The sequence below is a fragment of the Taeniopygia guttata genome, chromosome 1 (genome assembly GCF_048771995.1).
Source record: "Taeniopygia guttata chromosome 1, bTaeGut7.mat, whole genome shotgun sequence".
NCBI classification, from domain to species: domain Eukaryota; kingdom Metazoa; phylum Chordata; class Aves; order Passeriformes; family Estrildidae; genus Taeniopygia; species Taeniopygia guttata.
Window position 1 is genome coordinate 97,389,327 of NC_133024.1, and position 18,669 is coordinate 97,407,995.

The window sequence follows — 18,669 nt, forward strand, 5'->3', positions numbered from 1 at the left end:
AACACCTATAGGCAACATCAGTTTGAAAATTCCACTTATGTATTTCAAAATCTGAACAGATAATTGGCTTTCTTGAATAATTTTATGGGTTAATTAGGTCATGTAACACTAAATGCTGAATTAATAATCATGAATAGATGGAGTTGTATCCTTATTCTTGAAATGAGGGTCATCACTTTAGAGAAAAGACATTGCAACAAGACTTTAGGACTGTAAGTAAACTTACCAAGATTTAAAATAAACACAGTGGAATCTTGATTTTGACAAATAAGATAAAGCAATCTTTTGTAGACAAAGGAACATAAAAAAGGAAATGTGAGTTCACCAATCTGATTGCAAGCCAACTATCAACCAAATTTATAGTTCAGGATTAAGACAATGAAGGACTACTGCTTTATTTTATATTATTTTCCTCACTCACAGCAGCCATCATATACATTTGCTCATATCAGTTGTTCCTCCCCGAACACGTGACGTAGTAGGAAGTACTTTTCTGCTTTCAGTTACTTTGTGTTTCAAAGGAGGCAAAAGAGATTTGGTGCAATTTCTGACGGAAACCGAACTTTTAAAATCTGTAAACCAGTTACTCCCTGTGCCTCTAAAAATCAAGTATAGTTCAGAAGTCGTGGATTTCTGAAAACTCCCCTCCATTTACCCTGCCTTGATCTCTGAAGGGAATTATTGTTCTATTTTGTTTCCTACATTTCAAAGGTAAAAGTAAAATAAAGATAAGAAGGGCTCTGCATTTTACTAGCACTCACCTAAAGCTACAGTTTCACTTTACACAGAACTGAAACTCCTTGAGCTTTTAGCTGGTTGCAAAAAGTTCCTAATATTAAAACAAAACAAAACAAAACAAAACAAAACAAAACAAAACAAAACAAAACAAAAAAAAAAAGATCAACCTGAGAGCAATAGAAACTTCTAAGTGTTGGCACAGCTATTAAAATTTCCACAGTCTGTAGTCATAGACTCTGAGGGAGCACCTGTCAAAAATTACAAGGTTGAGTGACTGGACATTGTGTTTTAGAGAACCTTCATGCAAGCAAAGTGTACACTAGACATCTCATATTCCAGTGACATGTACCAGGAATGTGGCTGGTTACCTGAAGAAATCATTCACAATCCAGCTTGTGCACACTCTTCCACATTGTTTTCACTTCTTTGTATTTGGTTACCTGTGTCCTTATCCTTATCCTTTTTGTCTTGGTTTTCGTTCCCTTTCCCAAGTTCCTTTCACTTAACAGACATTTCTTCCCGATTTCTACATAAAGTATTCAGCTTAAGAGATTTGTCTGCTCATATTAGCGCACAAAAGATTCTCAGAAAGATCTGAATCCTTGAAGAAATAAATCCCAAATAATAATTATAAAAATTACTAAACTTCCATGTCATTTAACAATTTTTGTCTCCCTTCATGCAGCTTATATTTTAAAAAGGGGAAAAAAAAGGGAACTTGAGCTTCTGCAATCTTTGTTGATCACATGAGTATTACCGTTTCATAATGCCTTTGTCTCCTAGATGGTTAATCTCATACTCTCTCATTAAGGATTTTGAATTTGCCTTCCTTTGGTGTTCAGATGAAGAGAAAGAAAATACGGTGTAGATTACTGTTGTCTTGAGTGGGTTATGTCATGTAACGTTCTCCCCTACACCTCAGATGAACCACTGGAAACCATTCTGATGCTGTTCTCTTCTGCTCCAATTTGTGGTCTCTTCCAGAATCTAATCCATCAGACCTGGAAGCACAAAGAATATGGTATGTTCAATTTTTATTATAAATTTGCTCTTAGACATTTTTGAATGGAACGGTTGTGAAAGATTTTCAAGAGCATATTCTGCTTCTCTGTTTTCTAAATGGTTCTCTTTACTGTTATGGTTAAAAGCTGCAGAGAATTATGAAGGGAAAGGATTTTTCTCTATTTCTATACTTCAGAATGAGCATTATATATATATACATATGCTTGCTGTAACTTCTGAGATGTTTCTCTAGCATTTCCCCCATGAACAAATATATGGAATCCCAGCAGAAAACCTTCCTTCAGAAACACATAGCTGTACTGTTGCTGAATATTTGAAGAACACCCTAAATCATTAAGAGTTTATGCATGTGCCAGTTAAGATCAGTAGATTAGCTCTTTCCAAACTTCTTATAAAGCCAAGCATAGATTACTGAGAAAAGAACAGCTCCCATACTCTAACTGTACTTTTAAGCAAGCCTCTAATTGCAAAGACATAGCACAAGACAGCATCGTTTTTTGCTCTTATTTATATAAAAAATATAATATATATTATTATATAAAATATATAATATATATTATTATATAAAAAATATATATATATATTTATATAAAAAAAAGTCTTTTTGTTTTTTCTGGAATGGAAGCAAGGTTTTACACATGTGAATAGCCAGATACAGCACCAGAATGTAACTCTTTGCAGTTCAAATAGCTAATGCATTAAAAAGATTATCAGGAAAGGGAAGAACATATGGAGAAATGAAGCACAAAGATCTAGACTGACTCCAACTACACTTGGGTCCCTAAAAACAGAACTACATGAGAAACTTACAAACATATTCATGAAGACTTTCAAAGGCCAGATTCTTTGCAACTAATTCCAGGCACCTAAATGTACAGCATTACTTTCTGTTTGGTGTGTAGTAAGCCAGAGCTCTCACCATCTTCAGAGCCAAGCAGCAGCTGGAGACGGATCTCTCAGTCTCTCTCTTCCTTCCCTCCTTCCTCTCTTGAGTGTCAGTGCAGTCTAGGTTAATGACAATAAAGTGAGAAACTTGGGTAATCACCTAAAATTAAGGGTCTGAGTGCAATGGCTGCATATATGTTCATTTAGAAAGTTTCTGTCTTCAAGCTAAACTGCAATCATACCTTGCCCATGTCATTCTCTAAAGCTTGGACAGTGTTTATTTTGGTGTATCACATCGTTGAAGGTTGAATCTAATTAGCTTTTCCTCCTGTTGCATTAATTATGTAGCAACTTGGCATAAAATAAGGTCCCTTGCTTTCCACCTGGTCCTCAGAACTCAGAGGGGCTGGGTGTGTCTGGACTTAATTTCTGATTTGAGCCAATTAACTACCAATAAGTCTGGTCAGGTTCCCAGATGCAAAAATAGAATTTCTGATTTGAGCCAATTAACTACTACTAAGTCTGGTCAGGTTCCCAGATTGAAAAATAGTCTGATTTACACTACAAGTCTCATCTCATTCCTGAACATATTCACCAGTTGTGAGTATTACTGATTCATCACTGTAAGTCTGATTTAGTTCAATAAGAACTTCCATGAATACACTTCCATTGCACCAGTAGTGCAATTTATTGGATAATTGATAAATACACTAGACTTGCAACGTACAAATGTGCAGTGCTATGTAAGTGCTCCTAGTGCAAATCTTACCAAAGAAGCATCCCTAGTTTTGTGAAGAGACAGAAATAACTCCATTGACTAGTCCATAAAATTACTGTATTCTCATCCTCTGCCAATGAAGATTTCAAAGGCCAGTTTATACTTTTAGGAGAAGCTGAAGAGACTGTGGTCAAATATTCAGTTACTGCTGCCATTAATGTGGGACAGAGAGCAGCCACTTATATGTAAATGAGCGATATCAAGAGCAACAAAGCAATTACAAAGACTTTGGGTCTTGCACAATGGAAGTACAGAATTGTGAAAGTACAGTACCCGTTTCCGCCTGCCACAGATCTTTCCCTTAGCCACAGATCTCAGGGAAATCCCTTTACCACATATATAACAGCATATGTCATGGCTGTAGGCCTCATTCCTAGATTAACCTCATTCCTTGTTTTTGAGGTAAACTTTGATGTGCAGTGGCTGCCAGTATTGCCCTCTCTGACTGGTGGTTCTGTGTCCATGGCTGGTGCCATCCAGCACTTCATGGGCTGCTGTGGTGTGCATCATCAGATACACAGTAAAGGGTACGCATGTGATGGAGGAAAAACGTCTTGCAGTGCAAGGAGTCCTTATGGTTTCCCTACTAGCTCTCTGCTAGGCTACGTGTAGACTTGCCTTGGCTAATGTTCCTGGCCCTGGGGGACATTGTTCAGCAATAAAAGATGGAGACAGGCAATTGCTAGGATATCATGGGCCATTTGGTTAGGCTAGACACTCTTTCATTAGTCTCATAACATTTTATACATGCATAAAATGCTGTGTCCTCTGGAAAAAAAAATAGGAAAAACCAATATATGCCTTTGGAAACTTTAAATCCTATTTGCACATCAATTCCTGGTCAGTGTGAGACAAGAACCAGAATTTAGATGTATTGTTGGCCTAACCCAGTGTATATATGAAATACTCTTATTACATTAAACTAATACCTCCATTTTTCCTTGGTTTTAGGTACCTTGTGCAAAGATGTCAAATGCGTTGCCATTTATTTTGCTCTTCATATTCCCACTGCTGCTGTCAGGGGCTTGGTTTCCCAAAACTTTACCCTGTGATGTTAAATCTTCAGAAGGTACTGTGACAGTGGACTGCACCGACCGGCGCCTTACAGAAGTCCCCAGAGGGATCCCTGGAAACGCTACCAACCTTACCCTGAGTATTAACCATATTCCCAATATCTACCCAACATCCTTTGATCGTCTTGAAAATCTCCAGGAGATTGACTTCAGATGCAACTGTGTGCCTGTCAAACTGGGGCCCAAAGATCATGTGTGCACCAGCCCCCTGAAAATTGAGAATGGCACTTTTGCTGCCCTGACAAGATTGAAGTCGTTGTATTTGGATGCAAACCAGCTGGCAGAAATACCCCAAGGTCTTCCTGCTACTTTAACCTTGCTGAGCCTGGAAGCAAACCATATCTTTTCCATCCAGAAATCCAGCTTCTCAGAGCTAGGAAACATAGAGGTATTGTATCTTGGACAGAACTGCTACTACCGCAATCCATGCAATGTTTCCTTTGAAATTGAGGAAAGAGCCTTCTTGGCACTGAAAAAGTTAACAATACTATCCCTCAAGTCCAACAACATAACACAAATCCCACCCAATTTGTCATCTACTTTAAAGGAACTGTACATTTACAACAACAGGATTCAAGAGATTCAAGAACAGGATTTCAGTGGCCTTCTCAACCTAGAAATTCTCGACCTAAGTGGCAATTGCCCACGTTGCTATAATGCCCCATATCCTTGCATTCCCTGTCCCAAGAGCTCGATTCAGATACATTCAAAGGCTTTTGACTCCTTGGAAAACTTAAGGATTTTGCGGCTTCACAGTAACTCTCTTCAGAGCGTACCCAGCAGCTGGTTTAAAAACATCAAGGATCTCAAAGAACTTGACCTCTCCCAAAATTTCCTCATGAGGGAAATTGGAGATGCCCAGTTCCTGACATTTCTTCCCAGCCTTGTGCAGCTTGATCTGTCCTTTAACTTTGAACTGAAGGTGTATTCTCCTTTCTTGAATCTTTCTAAGACATTTTCCTCCCTCTCTAACCTGGAAACCCTGAGGCTCAAGGGTTATGTCTTTAAAGAACTGAGGGCAAAAGATCTTCAACCACTGCTCAGCCTAAGAAATCTAACCATGCTGGATCTCGGGACTAATTTTATTAAAGTTGCAGACATGACAGTGTTTGAAGAATTCCCAGCTCTTAAGTTCATTGACCTGTCAGTGAATAAAATTTCTCCTTCTTCAAGGGAAAGCAACTTCTGTGGATTTTGCTCTAATCCTGGCATTTCAGTTGAGCAATACAACAGGCAAGTGCAACAAGAGATGCATTATTTCAGATATGACGAGTATGAGCGAAGTTGCCGTTCCAAAGACATAGAGGCTTCTTCCTACCAATCTTTAGTTAAGGAAGATTGCCTTAACTATGGGAAAACTCTGGATTTAAGCAGAAACAATGTATTTTTTGTTAATCCCTCAGACTTCCAGGGACTTAGCTCCCTCAAATGTCTCAACTTGTCAGATAATGCAATAAGTCAAGCTTTAAATGGAAGTGAATTCTCTTACTTGTCTGGATTGAAATATCTGGATTTTTCTAACAACAGGGTTGATTTGCTGTATCAAATGGCTTTCAAAGAACTAAAATTATTAGAAATTCTAGATCTGAGCAATAACCAGCATTATTTTGTGGCAGAAGGTGTTACTCACGTTCTTAATTTTTTGAAAAACCTAGCCCATTTGAGGAAGCTGATGATGAATGAGAATGACATTTCTAGCACTATTGATACAGGAATGGAAAGCCAATCTCTTCGAATTTTAGAATTCAGAGGTAATCGTTTAGATGCTTTATGGATGGATGGCAATGCTAGATACTTGTCCTTCTTTGAAAATCTGACCAGTCTGGAAGAACTGGATATTTCCTTCAACTCACTTAGTTTTTTGCCTCATGGTGTTTTTGAAAAAATGCCTCCCAGTCTGAAGATCCTCAACTTAACAAATAATCAACTGAAGAGTTTCATCTGGGGAAACCTCCCCTCTCTGAAGAACCTAGTAACTCTGGACCTGAGCAATAACCTTCTGACTAATGTTCCCCGAGAGCTGTCCAATTGCACTTCATCTCTCCAAGAACTGATGCTCCGAAACAATCGCATTCACGTGCTAACCAAATATTTTCTCAGAGGTGCTTTTGAACTGAGGTACTTAGACCTCAGCTCAAATAAGATTGAAATAATTAAGAGATCTAGCTTCCCTGAAAATGTCATTAACAACCTGAAGATGTTGCTTTTGCACGGCAATCCTTTTAAGTGTAACTGTGAGGCTGTGTGGTTTGTCTGGTGGATCAATCGGACGCAGGTGACCATTCCTCTTCTGGCCACTGACGTCACCTGTGCTGGCCCAGGGGCACATAAAGGCAAGAGCGTGGTTTTCTTGGATCTGTACACCTGTGAGCTGGACACGTCGTATTTGATCCTGTATGCTCTGTCAGCTTCGGCCATCCTTGCCTTGATGGTGTTTGCAGTGATGAGCCATCTCTACTTCTGGGATGTGTGGTACAGCTACCATTACTGCGCTGCCAGGCTGAAAGGCTATCGGCGCTTGTCTTCACCAGCTGCTTGCTACGACGCCTTCATTGCCTATGACAGTGAAGATCCAGCTGTGAATGAGTGGGTGCTGCAAGAGCTGGTTGAAAGGCTGGAAAACCAAAAAGCCAGGCAGTTCAATTTATGCCTGGAAGGAAGGGACTGGCTCCCAGGACAGCCGGTCTTTGACAACCTTTCCCAGAGCATTCAGCTGAGCAAAAAGACCATCTTTGTGCTGACCAACAGGTACATTAAAAGTGGCCGCTTCAAGACAACATTTTATATGGCTCATCAGCGGCTTCTGGATGAAAAGATGGATGTCATTATCTTGGTATTTCTTGAGCAGGTTTTGCAGAAGTCCCGCTATGTCCGTCTGAGGAAGAGGCTGTGCAGAAGTTCAGTCCTGGAATGGCCAACTAATCCTCAATCTCAGCCCTACTTCTGGCAGTGCCTGAAAAATGCCATAGCTATGAGTAATTCTCTGGCTTACAACAAGCTTCTCCAAGAAACTGTTTAGTTCTACCCTTTCCCTTAAATTTTGTTATGATGCACAAGACAAAAAAATCCTCAACAAAGCATTCTGAACTTAATTTGCAGAAACTGTCAAAGCAGGGAAGATATACCTTTTTGATGTTATACCCCAAGATGAAAGGCACAATTTCTCTGAAATTCTATAATTCCAAATTGAATAGAAAGTGTTACTAGAACAGATATTTAGTTGACATGCACCTTGCTTTGTGCTGATATCTGCACAGCAAGGGAAGATGCTAAAATGGGAAGGTATGGGAGTTCAGGTTCTGTAGGGCTTGCAATTTGCTTTGTGAAAGCAAGGAAGGGGAGCAGGACAGCAGAGGGGAACAGGCACAAGGCAGGTGACGAAAGTTGAGTAAATCAAGGAGGAGGTGAGACTAGACAAAGAAAGGAAAGTAAAAGGAAAAAAAGAGAAAGTGGAAGTAGTGGTAAGAAAGGAGAAACATGCAGCTATACTATAGCATAGAAGAAGTTCAGATACATTTACTGCCAATTTCCAAATAAAGTTTTCACTTTGCCTTTCATCTGCCTCCTGGGCTGTTGGCTGAGCTGGCTCCTCCCTGAAGACTTTAGAGCTCCTCTCTAATGTTGTACTATCTGTTTGAGGACCTTTTCCACCCAAGCCATGAGTGACCACTCTTTCTATAGTTTGGGTGTTTGCTGCTCTCACCAGGGCTGGAGCCTGAGGACATGCCACCTGTCCCCAGAAGAAAATTTAGACAGAATTTGGAAGTGAAAAGCATGTAAGATCAGGTCTCACAAGGAAAACATTCCCGTTTCTTTAGCTGTGCTGTGGTTCTCCAGAGCAGCCTTAAGCCCTCCTTTGCCTCTTTGTTCCTCAGGTAGGTCCCTCTCCCACAGCAGCTGAAGTAGCGCTACTAAACACTTGAGATAGGAATGGGTTTGACTTTAGGGACAACCTGAAGAAATGAAGAAACATAAACACCTGTGCCTGTTCCCCACTCTGTTTCACAGTACAGACTCGTTGAACACATGAGAGTATTTCAAGTGAAACTTTTTGTAATGGTAGCCTCAGCCTCTGAGCATGACATAGGCAGGTTCTCTGCTTGATGTGATGATGGCTGTTTTGGGAGAAGCAGCACATTTTCACCTTGCTGGGTGCTTCTGTCTGCAGCAGTCTGGGCAGCTTCTCTCCTCTTGATCAAAGCCCTTTTTCTTTTCTGGCAACTAGTCTTGGTGACATCTCTGCCTGATATTGTCACTGTTAACTGCTTTAAACTTGTTTATTTTAGATGCCACCTTCATTTCCTCACCTAAGTGTTCTGGCTGATTCTTTCTTTTGACAAGAAGACAGAAAAAAAAAAAAAAAAAAGAACACAAGAAAAGAAACTTCATATAATAATATTACAGATTAGAAGTGGCTTTCCCTCTCAATTTTTCATAACATTTTTACTGATTGAATGTAGACGTAGGAAAAAGATGAGGACCTGGTTAAAATGGGAGGTTTAGAGTTATATTTTAATAATGTGTATTTCTGGTGGTTTTGTTTGTAAGCCTAAACAATCTGTATGAATAAATATAACATAAGCTGTAATGTGACTCTCTTCATAAGGTAGTACTTGAAACAGGAACCTCTATCCCACAGTTACTCCCACACCATCTCCCTCTGCCTCCCCACAAAATATCTATTTGGAGCAGATCCTCTTTCTCAGCCTCACTGACAGGGGCAGGAACACTAGGTCACTTAGCCTTTCTGAGGTTGAGAGGAGAGGTATTTTTTCCTCTTCCATTAAGAAGCATGCACAGGATGGGTATGAGATGAGTAGAAATGAGTAGAAATTGATACAGGTATTAAGGGAGGTGATGAGGAAAGGTATCCTCTTTGATTTGTTGCTTGTTAACAAGAAGGTCTTATGGGTGAATTGGTGATTGGTGGACATTTTGGACCATGAAGCAGTTGAATTTAAGATATCTAGTGACAGGAGGAAAATAGCCAGGAAAATTCTGAATGTGAGAAGAGTAGACTTCAGGCTGCTCAGGGAAGTCTTTTGTAAGGTCCCCTAGTAAAATGGTTTTGAAGATTCTGGGATCTACCAGTGTGGTCAAAATTTAAACACCAACTTCTTGGAGCACGGGAACATGTAATTCCAAAATGCTTGAAATAAAACTGGTGAGGCAGAAGGCTGGCTTGGCTGACCAGGGATCTTTCTGTGGAGCTAAGGAAGATAAAAGAAAGTGTATGGCCAGTGAAAGCAAGGCTGAGTGACTGGGGGAGATGTTGTGGTTTAATCCCAACTGGCAAGTAAGCACCATACAATCATTCACTCACTTCTCCCCATGGTGGGGTTGGGAAGATGAATCAGAAAAGAAGTATAACACTTGCTGGTTGAGATAAGGACAGTTTAGTAGTTAAAATGAAGTAAAATATTGCAACAACAAAAATAGTAAGAAAAAAATCAAGAGAGAGAGACAGAGGGAGAGAAGAAAACCCATGAATGACAAGCAATGTACAATGAATAGCTCACCACCTGCTTACTGATGCACAGCCCATCTCCACACCACAATCAGATCCCATTCTGTGTTACTCCACCAGTTTATATACTGGGCATGACATTCTATGGCGCGAGATACCCCTTTGGCCAGTTGGCACAGCTGTCACAGCTGTGTCCCCTCACTTGGGCACTTCTCTCTGGCAGAGCTTGGAGCTTGTTTGCCTGGTCGGTGTAGCTGTGTCCAAATTACAAACTACTGAAGAGTTCTGAGGTTTCTGTACATGAGGGTGTTGTGATAATATAGCTTGTGATTTGGTGTGAGGTCCATTAGGAGGAGGAACTATGAATTTTTTTCCAATTTAAAAGTGGACTTTTACAGCTGCACTAACAAGTCTATATGTCATTCTCCCTTCAGAGGGCAGGTCATAGAGACATTTCATGAATATCTCATCCTAATGCATGAGTTTAAGAAGGATGCATGATGCAATTATTTTAATTGCAACCCAAAAGTAGGGTTTTCCTCCATTAGCTCTGTAGGTGTTTGCATTGAGAATACTTTCAGTAAGGCAAAGTGGCTGCTGCTCCAGGTTTATGTGTGCAGCAAGTTGGTCTTGAATAACCATTTCACATGGACATCAAAGTATCTGATGTACTGTAAACACCCACTGTGATGACCAAAGAATGTTCTGCATCAATTGCTGCTTCCTTACAGAAATTGTAACAGACCATGGCTAGATTTAGTATTTAGCCTATGTGGCCTGGAAAAACCATACATGGAATGTAAGAAGCAGAAAGAGGATAAAGGAAGAAGAATATTGGTGAATTAACTGATTTTTTACCATTCTTTTGGAATTGGAAGAAAAAAATGTGCTATTTGCATTACTGCCACTAGTGTGACACAAAAATAGTAATCACTGAAATTTGGTAAGAACCATCTATACTTACAGCACAGGTTTATATGACTATAAAATCCTCTCTGATTTCTTTGATCTCTCTGTTTTTAAGAACTGACATATGAGGAACTTGCAGGTACCTTCCCTGTGAAAAAAAATTTATATTTGAAGTAACTTCTGAAATCAAAGCAAGTCTGATTTCAACATAGCTTGTTTAGTCTCTTGTTCTGCAATAAAATTGGGGTGCTATGTAGCAAGCATGATATTCCATAAAGAAACTTTATAGCATCTTTAAAAATACACTGTGAGTAGATCACATTGGGGTCAATAGGCCCTCTACAACCGTGAACCTATTTTTTGTCTTCTGACTAACCCTGCATTTTCATTTCCTCAATCTTGTTCTGAAAGTATCTGCCTGTAGAAATTAACCCTATGATAGATTGTTCATTTGGAAAAAAAACAGCCACGGGCCAATTTTCTCCATTTTCTGTGAAGAAGATATTCAGATCATTTTGGTTATAATTACTCTCAGTTGCCTCTGGATGAGCTCAACTTCACTGAATGTTTGTGGAAGTTATTTTCCTAATTTGGGAAGACAGATCTTGTGTCAAAATACAAAAGACATACACATTAATCCATCATTATCTCTAGAAGTATAGTGATAAAAATAACGCACAGAGAAGTCAAATCATTTCTACTAAATCCATATGCTGCTGCTGATATTAAAAAGGGAATCTGGATCTCCAACTTCAAAAAGCAACCTGTTGGCATTCCTTAGTTAATGAGCACTTAAAGGTTATTATACATGGGAATCTTTAATTAGAAAAATAGCCAAAATGAGAATCAAATGTGTACCTGGTGAGAAATTTTTAATTTGGGTGTGTAAATTATGAGACAGTAGGAAGCCCTACTGAGTTCTGCAAACTAAGGTGGTTAGGGTGGTTTCTTTTGGTGGGACAGTATCTTTGTTCAAGATGTTCAGTACTGAACTAAAGAAGTATACCAGAATAGCCACAGATCAAAATCCATGCCCTTATCTCTCTTTGTTTTCTTTCCTTTATTGTTTATGCATACTGCTAAGGGCAACATTTTGAGCAAAAGCATCTCAGGTAACTTGAGCTTTTTTTAAAGAGAAACTCCCATAAAATCAAAATCATCTTTGCAGATGAGAATTCAGAAACATATGAGGAAATAAAGTTTCAGTCTTTTTTTAGCAATGATAATATTGAAAGGGTGATAATAGATTTACATAATTCTGGAAAACTGGCAAGTCGTAAAATGGAAGGCTTCCACTTTTGGTTTCTAAATATTTTTCTGAATATTTTCTTTCATTTTACAATCTAAGTTCTAATCACACTGTCTTAGCTATGTGGTTTATCTGTGTCATACTCCCCATAGTAATATCTGCAACTCTGGTATCATATATCTTATCAGTATTTTATTAGGATTCCACAAGAGCAAGAAGGTCTGAAAGTATGTGTTGCTTAAAACCACACACGCCCAGTCTTGTATTTTCCAACAGACAGAGTAGTGTTCAACTAAAGAACAATCTGTAAATAAGTCCTTTGTGAATATGCCTTCTTTCCCTGATATTATTTTTTATGCTTTTTACTTTGCTAACTGAAGACATAATTGAAATCTAATTTCCAGCTGACCTCCCACAGTGACAAATTGCTTTCAGTGTAGAAGAACAAAGAAAAAATTCCTGAAACATAGAATAAGAGAAGTTTTAGCTTAGACTCTTATTGGCTGGTTTCCAGATGATTCTTTGCCATAATTTACCCACAGTATTTGAGGTCCACAAGTCCGTATGGAAGGATTATATTCATACAAGATTATGCTCTTAAACATTGCAACTGAATCCTGCATTCTGTTAATAATAAAATTCCTTAACCTAATTACCTTGGTCTAAGACTTACTTTTAGTTCCAGTATTAACTTAGGAAAAACAATCAGTAATCCATGTTCTTGCTTGTCTATCCGGAACTTCTATTCATGATGCAAAAGAAAGAACTTCCAAAGAAAGAATTTTATTGACCCTTGCTCCTTTGGAAAAAGAAATGTCATAGTCCTTCCATGCTTCCCTGTAGTTTCTCACCTTGCATGTTCCTCTCAGAAGTTCCACAGCATCACTGTGACAGAGTGTGTTGTGGTGCTCCTGAAGAACAGGATTCATCCAGAAGGTCCTGGGCAGGCTCAGGAAATGGGCCCACGGAAATATCTTGATGTTTAGTAAGACCAAGTGGAAGGTGCTGCATCTGGGTCAGGGCAACCCTCAGTACCAACACAGGCTGGGGGATAGAGAGCAGCCCTGCCAAGAAGGACTTGGGGGTGCTGGTGGATGAGAGCCTGGACATGACCTGGTCATGTAGACTTGCAGCCCAAGAAGCCAAACATGTCCTGTGCTGGCCAACAGGGTGAGGGAGGGGATTCTGCCCCTCTGCTCCACTCTGGTGAGAGCCCACCCAGAGCACTGCTTCCAGCTCTGGGATCCCCAGCACAGGAAAGACGTGGACCTGTTAGAGCAAGCCCAGAGGAGGCCACCAAGACGATCAGAGGGATGGAGCACCTCTCCTATGAGGAAACGCTGAAAGAACTGGGATTGTTCAGCCTGGAGAAGAGAAGCTTGGGGTGACCTAATTGTGACTTTGAGGACCTGAAGAGAGCCTACAAGAAAGATGAAGAGGAACTTTTTACAAGGGTGTGTAGTGGCAGGACAAGGGAGAGTGTCTTCAAACTGAAAGGGAGTAGGTTTAGATTAGATAATAGGAAGAAATGCTTTCTGTGAGGGTGGTGAGACACTGGAACAGGCTGCCCTGAGAAATTGTGGATACCCCATCCCTGGAAGTGTTCAAGGCCAGATTGGATGAGGCCCTGAGGAAGTTGGTCTAGTGGAAGGTCTCCCTGCCCATGGCATTGGGTTGAAACTATTTGATCTATAAGGCCCCTTCCAACTCAAGTCATTATACTCTATGATTGGAACACTGGAATCTCAATTTGATGTATTAAGTCCTTGAGGAAGAATATTGTTGAGACAGTTAGTTCTTCCTGAATCCTCACATTCCTGTCTGCTAATCACGTGCCCACCTATCACTTGGACATAACTGTAACGACGTTTATTTGTATTCCACGGACAGATACAAGCGAGATCTCTGTGGTTGCTCTTGGGGGATGAAGTTTATTCAGGACGCAGAAAGGCCCTGCCTTGAGCTGCTAGACACAGCACGTGGCTGGGCCTAAGGTGATGGGGGAGGGGAGAGACAAAGAGGGGAGCAGGGACTCCCGGAGGACGCTCCAGGAGGAGAGGGGAAGATCCAAGAGGGCGTCCAGCCCCCCGGAGACCCCTTATCAATGGGGGCTCCAGGGTGGGCTGGAACAGGACCTGGGCCAATGGGGTCACAGGCACCTGATGGTTCAGGGGAGGGTTACAGATGTGGGGTGAACCATACATTCTGGGGGGTGACATGGAAGAATCCATTCGGCTTTTGGACCCCTCTGTAGGTGAGGGTGATTGTCCAGCCAGTAGGGGGCGTTATATTCGTCCTGGCTGTACTATTGTGGTTCTTAATCATATTTATCTACCCTTCCCAACATCTCCCCTGTTTTCACTGAACCATTTGAAATACTAAATTTTGACTTAACAACTATTTTTTTGCACACTTGGAGTTGTACAGGGTATTGTTACTAGAACTATACTTATTACTACTGGAACAGTCAAGCTTATTTTACAGAGTTCCTTTAGCTAAGGTGCAAGGCTCAAACCATTGAGTAAACTGTGTAGCTGAGATGGCCTAATTGTTGTCAAATCACTGATTATAGTATGGGAGGCATTGTCAGAATTTTTTGGAAAAGGTCTTATAATTAAACGGGTTGAAAAAGGTTTGTTAGGGTTTGTGTTAGATATATAGGTGGTCTTAGAGCTTGCAGGCTTGGCTAAAGCTACTCGGGCATTTGTCCCTGGTTGAATTACAAGTAAAACTTCAATATAAAAACTGAAACCGAAGAACAAAAGCAACATGCACGCATATAAACGATAAAAAGTCCATTTTTCTCTCGATGACGCAGCGTGGTTCAGGTCTGGGTGCTGGCTTCTTGGCTTGTACTTGCAGAAGTACTGACTGGTGTGGGGGTGTCAGCAGATTTCGGTGCATGGTAAGGCTTCACATTCTTTCCTGGGACCAACTTGAGTCGTCCACCTGTGGAAACACAAGAAAAACCTTTTCCCCACGTTAGAAGACTGTGTGGACCTTGTATATGTCCTGAATCTAAGATTTTGAGTAAAGCTGGGGGGTGCCCTTTTATTTTTACTTTTTTGGTGTTCAGCAAATGTCTATAAATTGGGAGGCGAGGCTCTCCTGCAGAGCTACTTAGAAAATTGTGAACATATAGAGCCTTATTCAACCTCTTTTGAGGTGTAGCCTGATCTACTCCCCCTTTCTTTAGATTTAAGATGCGTTTTAGGGTTTGGTGTGTTTTTTCTATGGTACATTTTAACAGTGGTTTAAAATAGGAAAAGGAGATACCACTGTCCTTGAGTACTGGTAGGACTTCTTTCACCTCCTGAGAGGGGACAGCTGTTTGCTGGCTGAATACGACTTGCATGGCTTGGGGATGCAGACTGTCGTCTTTGCAGCTATCATATTTGATTTCAGGGAAGTTTGTTAGCTGAAGATTGTTAGCACTTTGCTGACAATTTGGTGAGATTTGGATAGAAAGGTTAGGGTTTGCAGGGGTAACATAGTTCTCTGTCTGTCCTTTGTTTGTAGAAGCTGCAGTCACATTGTTGCTTTCACCTTGCCGAGGCATGGTGTCTCCGTCAGGGTGCGGTGAGGAGCTGCTAGTGTGGGAGGCAGGGGCTGCTGCCAGCTGAGGCAGAAGAGCAGGAGGAGTGGAGCTCGTCGGCAGCAGCACCTGTGGGGAACTTGCATTTGTGGAAGGATTTCCTGTAGCTGTGTCTTTGGGTGCTGCGGCAGGCTGTAGATCCGGCAGAGGGAGGGATGCGGAGGGATATGATGATGGGTTCGGCAAACCAGGAAGTGGTGCCGGCTGCGGGGGGCTAAGGGGTTCTGTAGCCAGAGGCAGGGGCTGCGGCGCCGCGGGGGGGTGGGGGGGTGGGGACGCCGGGTTTGCGTCTGCCGGGGGGGCTGGCCGCGAGTCCAGGAGGCGGGCGGGCAGCGGGGGTACGGCGCCGCGTCCCGGGGCGTCTCTGGGAAACGCAGGCGGTGCGGCGTTTGCGGCCGCGGGGGCGGGGTTTGGGCCGCGCGAGGGGGAGGCGGTGGAAGCAGGGGCGGGGTCCGGGCTGCGCGAGAGGGAGGGCGTGGCCGCGGGAGTGGGAGCCGCCCGGCCCGGAGCCGGCGCATGACTGGAGTGTTCGCCAGGCCAGGGGGCTTCCGGGCGGGTCGGGGGGGCGGCCGCGGAGGCAAGCATGTGCAGCGCCTGCAAAATTGCAGCTGACGTTTGAGATTGTGCTTGCAAAATAGCTGTTGTTTGATTTTGTAAAAGTTCGGCTATAGTAGCCATCATATCCAGGACAGGCAATGCTGGGGGGGCGGGCGGGGGGGAGGCGGGGCCCGCGGAGTGGTTTGGGGGGGAGGAGGTGGCCGCAAAGGGCGGGTTCTGGGTTGCGGGGGAGGGAGGGCGTGGCTGCGGCAGGGAGCGCTGCTCGCTCGGAAACCGCCGCGTCGCCAGCCGCCTCGCCGGCTTTGTCGCCGCAGCACGGGGGAGACGGGTGGCCCGGCGGGGATTGTTGAGCCACGGCAGGGAGCGGTTTGGCTGCTATCAGCGGCTTTTGAGAAGCGCAGAGCTCTGCTAACACCCTATAAGCAGGAAGTAATTCGCAAGCATATGGGTCCCGCCGTGAAATATCATTAAAAAGTGTATGTCCCACGGACTCCCAAAAGTCTCCACAAAACACAGCAGAGCGCTCGGCATTTGGGAAATTAAGTAAGATCCATTCTAGGAGTTTCCGTAGCTCTTTTTTAGGCAAGTTACTATTATGGCTACGTAAGAGGTGGTTAAGTTGCTTATAGCGATCTCGATCAGATGCAGAGTGGGATTGTCCCATTTTTAAACCAGTGTGGCTCACCTCAGTGTCGCAGGAGCGGGGTCCTCTGTCAGGTTCCGACGTTCACTGCAGTCGGTGCTGAGGACTTTCCGCGGGGGTCTCCTCAGAGCTCCGGTTTCGGTTGTCACTTAGGGACGGCTTCCGGTGCTCGGGAGCTCCAAACCCCCCTCAGAGCTTCAGCGCGGGCAGTGCAAAGCAGTGCTCGCCTGTGCTCTGTGCACATGGCTGCGTGCCACGGCAAGTCTTCTCACAAAGCCTTGGGTTGCTGCGGAATCGCGGCGATCTCTTGTGCTCGGAGAAGTAGCGGCTAGAAATCCTCGAAGGGCTCGAAAAACTCGCTACTAGGTAACGAGTCGCGGTGCTGGACGATGGCCTCGGGACTTTTTAAAGAGCTCCGGCTTCGTCGCTGCCTAGCAGCAAAATGCCGTGCTCGCGACAGTGATGGAGAGGAAATACCTGGTTATTTAGTTATTGTTCATGGAATGGTGTCCTACAGGTAGAAGAGCTGGAAAAGCATCCAGACGGGTGCAGTTGCAGGTCACCGTGGGTTTGTATTCGAAGATGGGCACCAGTCTGTAACGACGTTTATTTGTATTCCACGGACAGATACAAGCGAGATCTCTGTGGTTGCTCTTGGGGGATGAAGTTTATTCAGGACGCAGAAAGGCCCTGCCTTGAGCTGCTAGACACAGCACGTGGCTGGGCCTAAGGTGATGGGGGAGGGGAGAGACAAAGAGGGGAGCAGGGACTCCCGGAGGACGCTCCAGGAGGAGAGGGGAAGATCCAAGAGGGCGTCCAGCCCCCCGGAGACCCCTTATCAATGGGGGCTCCAGGGTGGGCTGGAACAGGACCTGGGCCAATGGGGTCACAGGCACCTGATGGTTCAGGGGAGGGTTACAGATGTGGGGTGAACCATACATTCTGGGGGGTGACATGGAAGAATCCATTCGGCTTTTGGACCCCTCTGTAGGTGAGGGTGATTGTCCAGCCAGTAGGGGGCGTTATATTCGTCCTGGCTGTACTATTGTGGTTCTTAATCATATTTATCTACCCTTCCCAACATCTCCCCTGTTTTCACTGAACCATTTGAAATACTAAATTTTGACTTAACAACTATTTTTTTGCACACTTGGAGTTGTACAGGGTATTGTTACTAGAACTATACTTATTACTACTGGAACAGTCAAGCTTATTTTACAGAGTTCCTTTAGCTAAGGTGCAAGGCTCAAACCATTGAGTAAACTGTGTAGCTGAGATGGCCTAATTGTTGTCAAATCACTGATTATAGTATGGGAGGCATTGTCAGAATTTTTTGGAAAAGGTCTTATAATTAAACGGGTTGAAAAAGGTTTGTTAGGGTTTGTGTTAGATATATAGGTGGTCTTAGAGCTTGCAGGCTTGGCTAAAGCTACTCGGGCATTTGTCCCTGGTTGAATTACAAGTAAAACTTCAATATAAAAACTGAAACCGAAGAACAAAAGCAACATGCACGCATATAAACGATAAAAAGTCCATTTTTCTCTCGATGACGCAGCGTGGTTCAGGTCTGGGTGCTGGCTTCTTGGCTTGTACTTGCAGAAGTACTGTCTGGTGTGGGGGTGTCAGCAGATTTCGGTGCATGGTAAGGCTTCACATTCTTTCCTGGGACCAACTTGAGTCGTCCACCTGTGGAAACACAAGAAAAACCTTTTCCCCACGTTAGAAGACTGTGTGGACCTTGTATATGTCCT

At 42.9% G+C, this 18,669-nt stretch overlaps 1 protein-coding gene across 2 annotated transcripts; it reads left to right on the forward strand.

The window, feature by feature from the left end:
* Positions 1-1,625: 1,625 nt before the first annotated feature.
* Positions 1,626-9,085, forward strand: LOC115496483 (toll-like receptor 7). 2 transcript variants are annotated; one of them, XM_030280922.4, is made up of 2 exons: positions 1,626-1,759; positions 4,376-9,085. In XM_030280922.4, exons 1-2 carry the CDS (start codon positions 1,757-1,759, stop codon positions 7,514-7,516), a joined length of 3,144 nt encoding a protein of 1,047 aa, XP_030136782.4. In that variant the 5' UTR covers positions 1,626-1,756; the 3' UTR covers positions 7,517-9,085. The 2 variants fall into 2 exon arrangements, with proteins under 2 accessions (XP_030136782.4, XP_072790045.1); XM_072933944.1 differs by lacking the exon at positions 1,626-1,759 and adding an exon at positions 3,123-3,941 and having other exon boundaries at positions 4,374-9,085.
* The last annotated feature ends 9,584 nt before the right edge of the window (positions 9,086-18,669 follow it).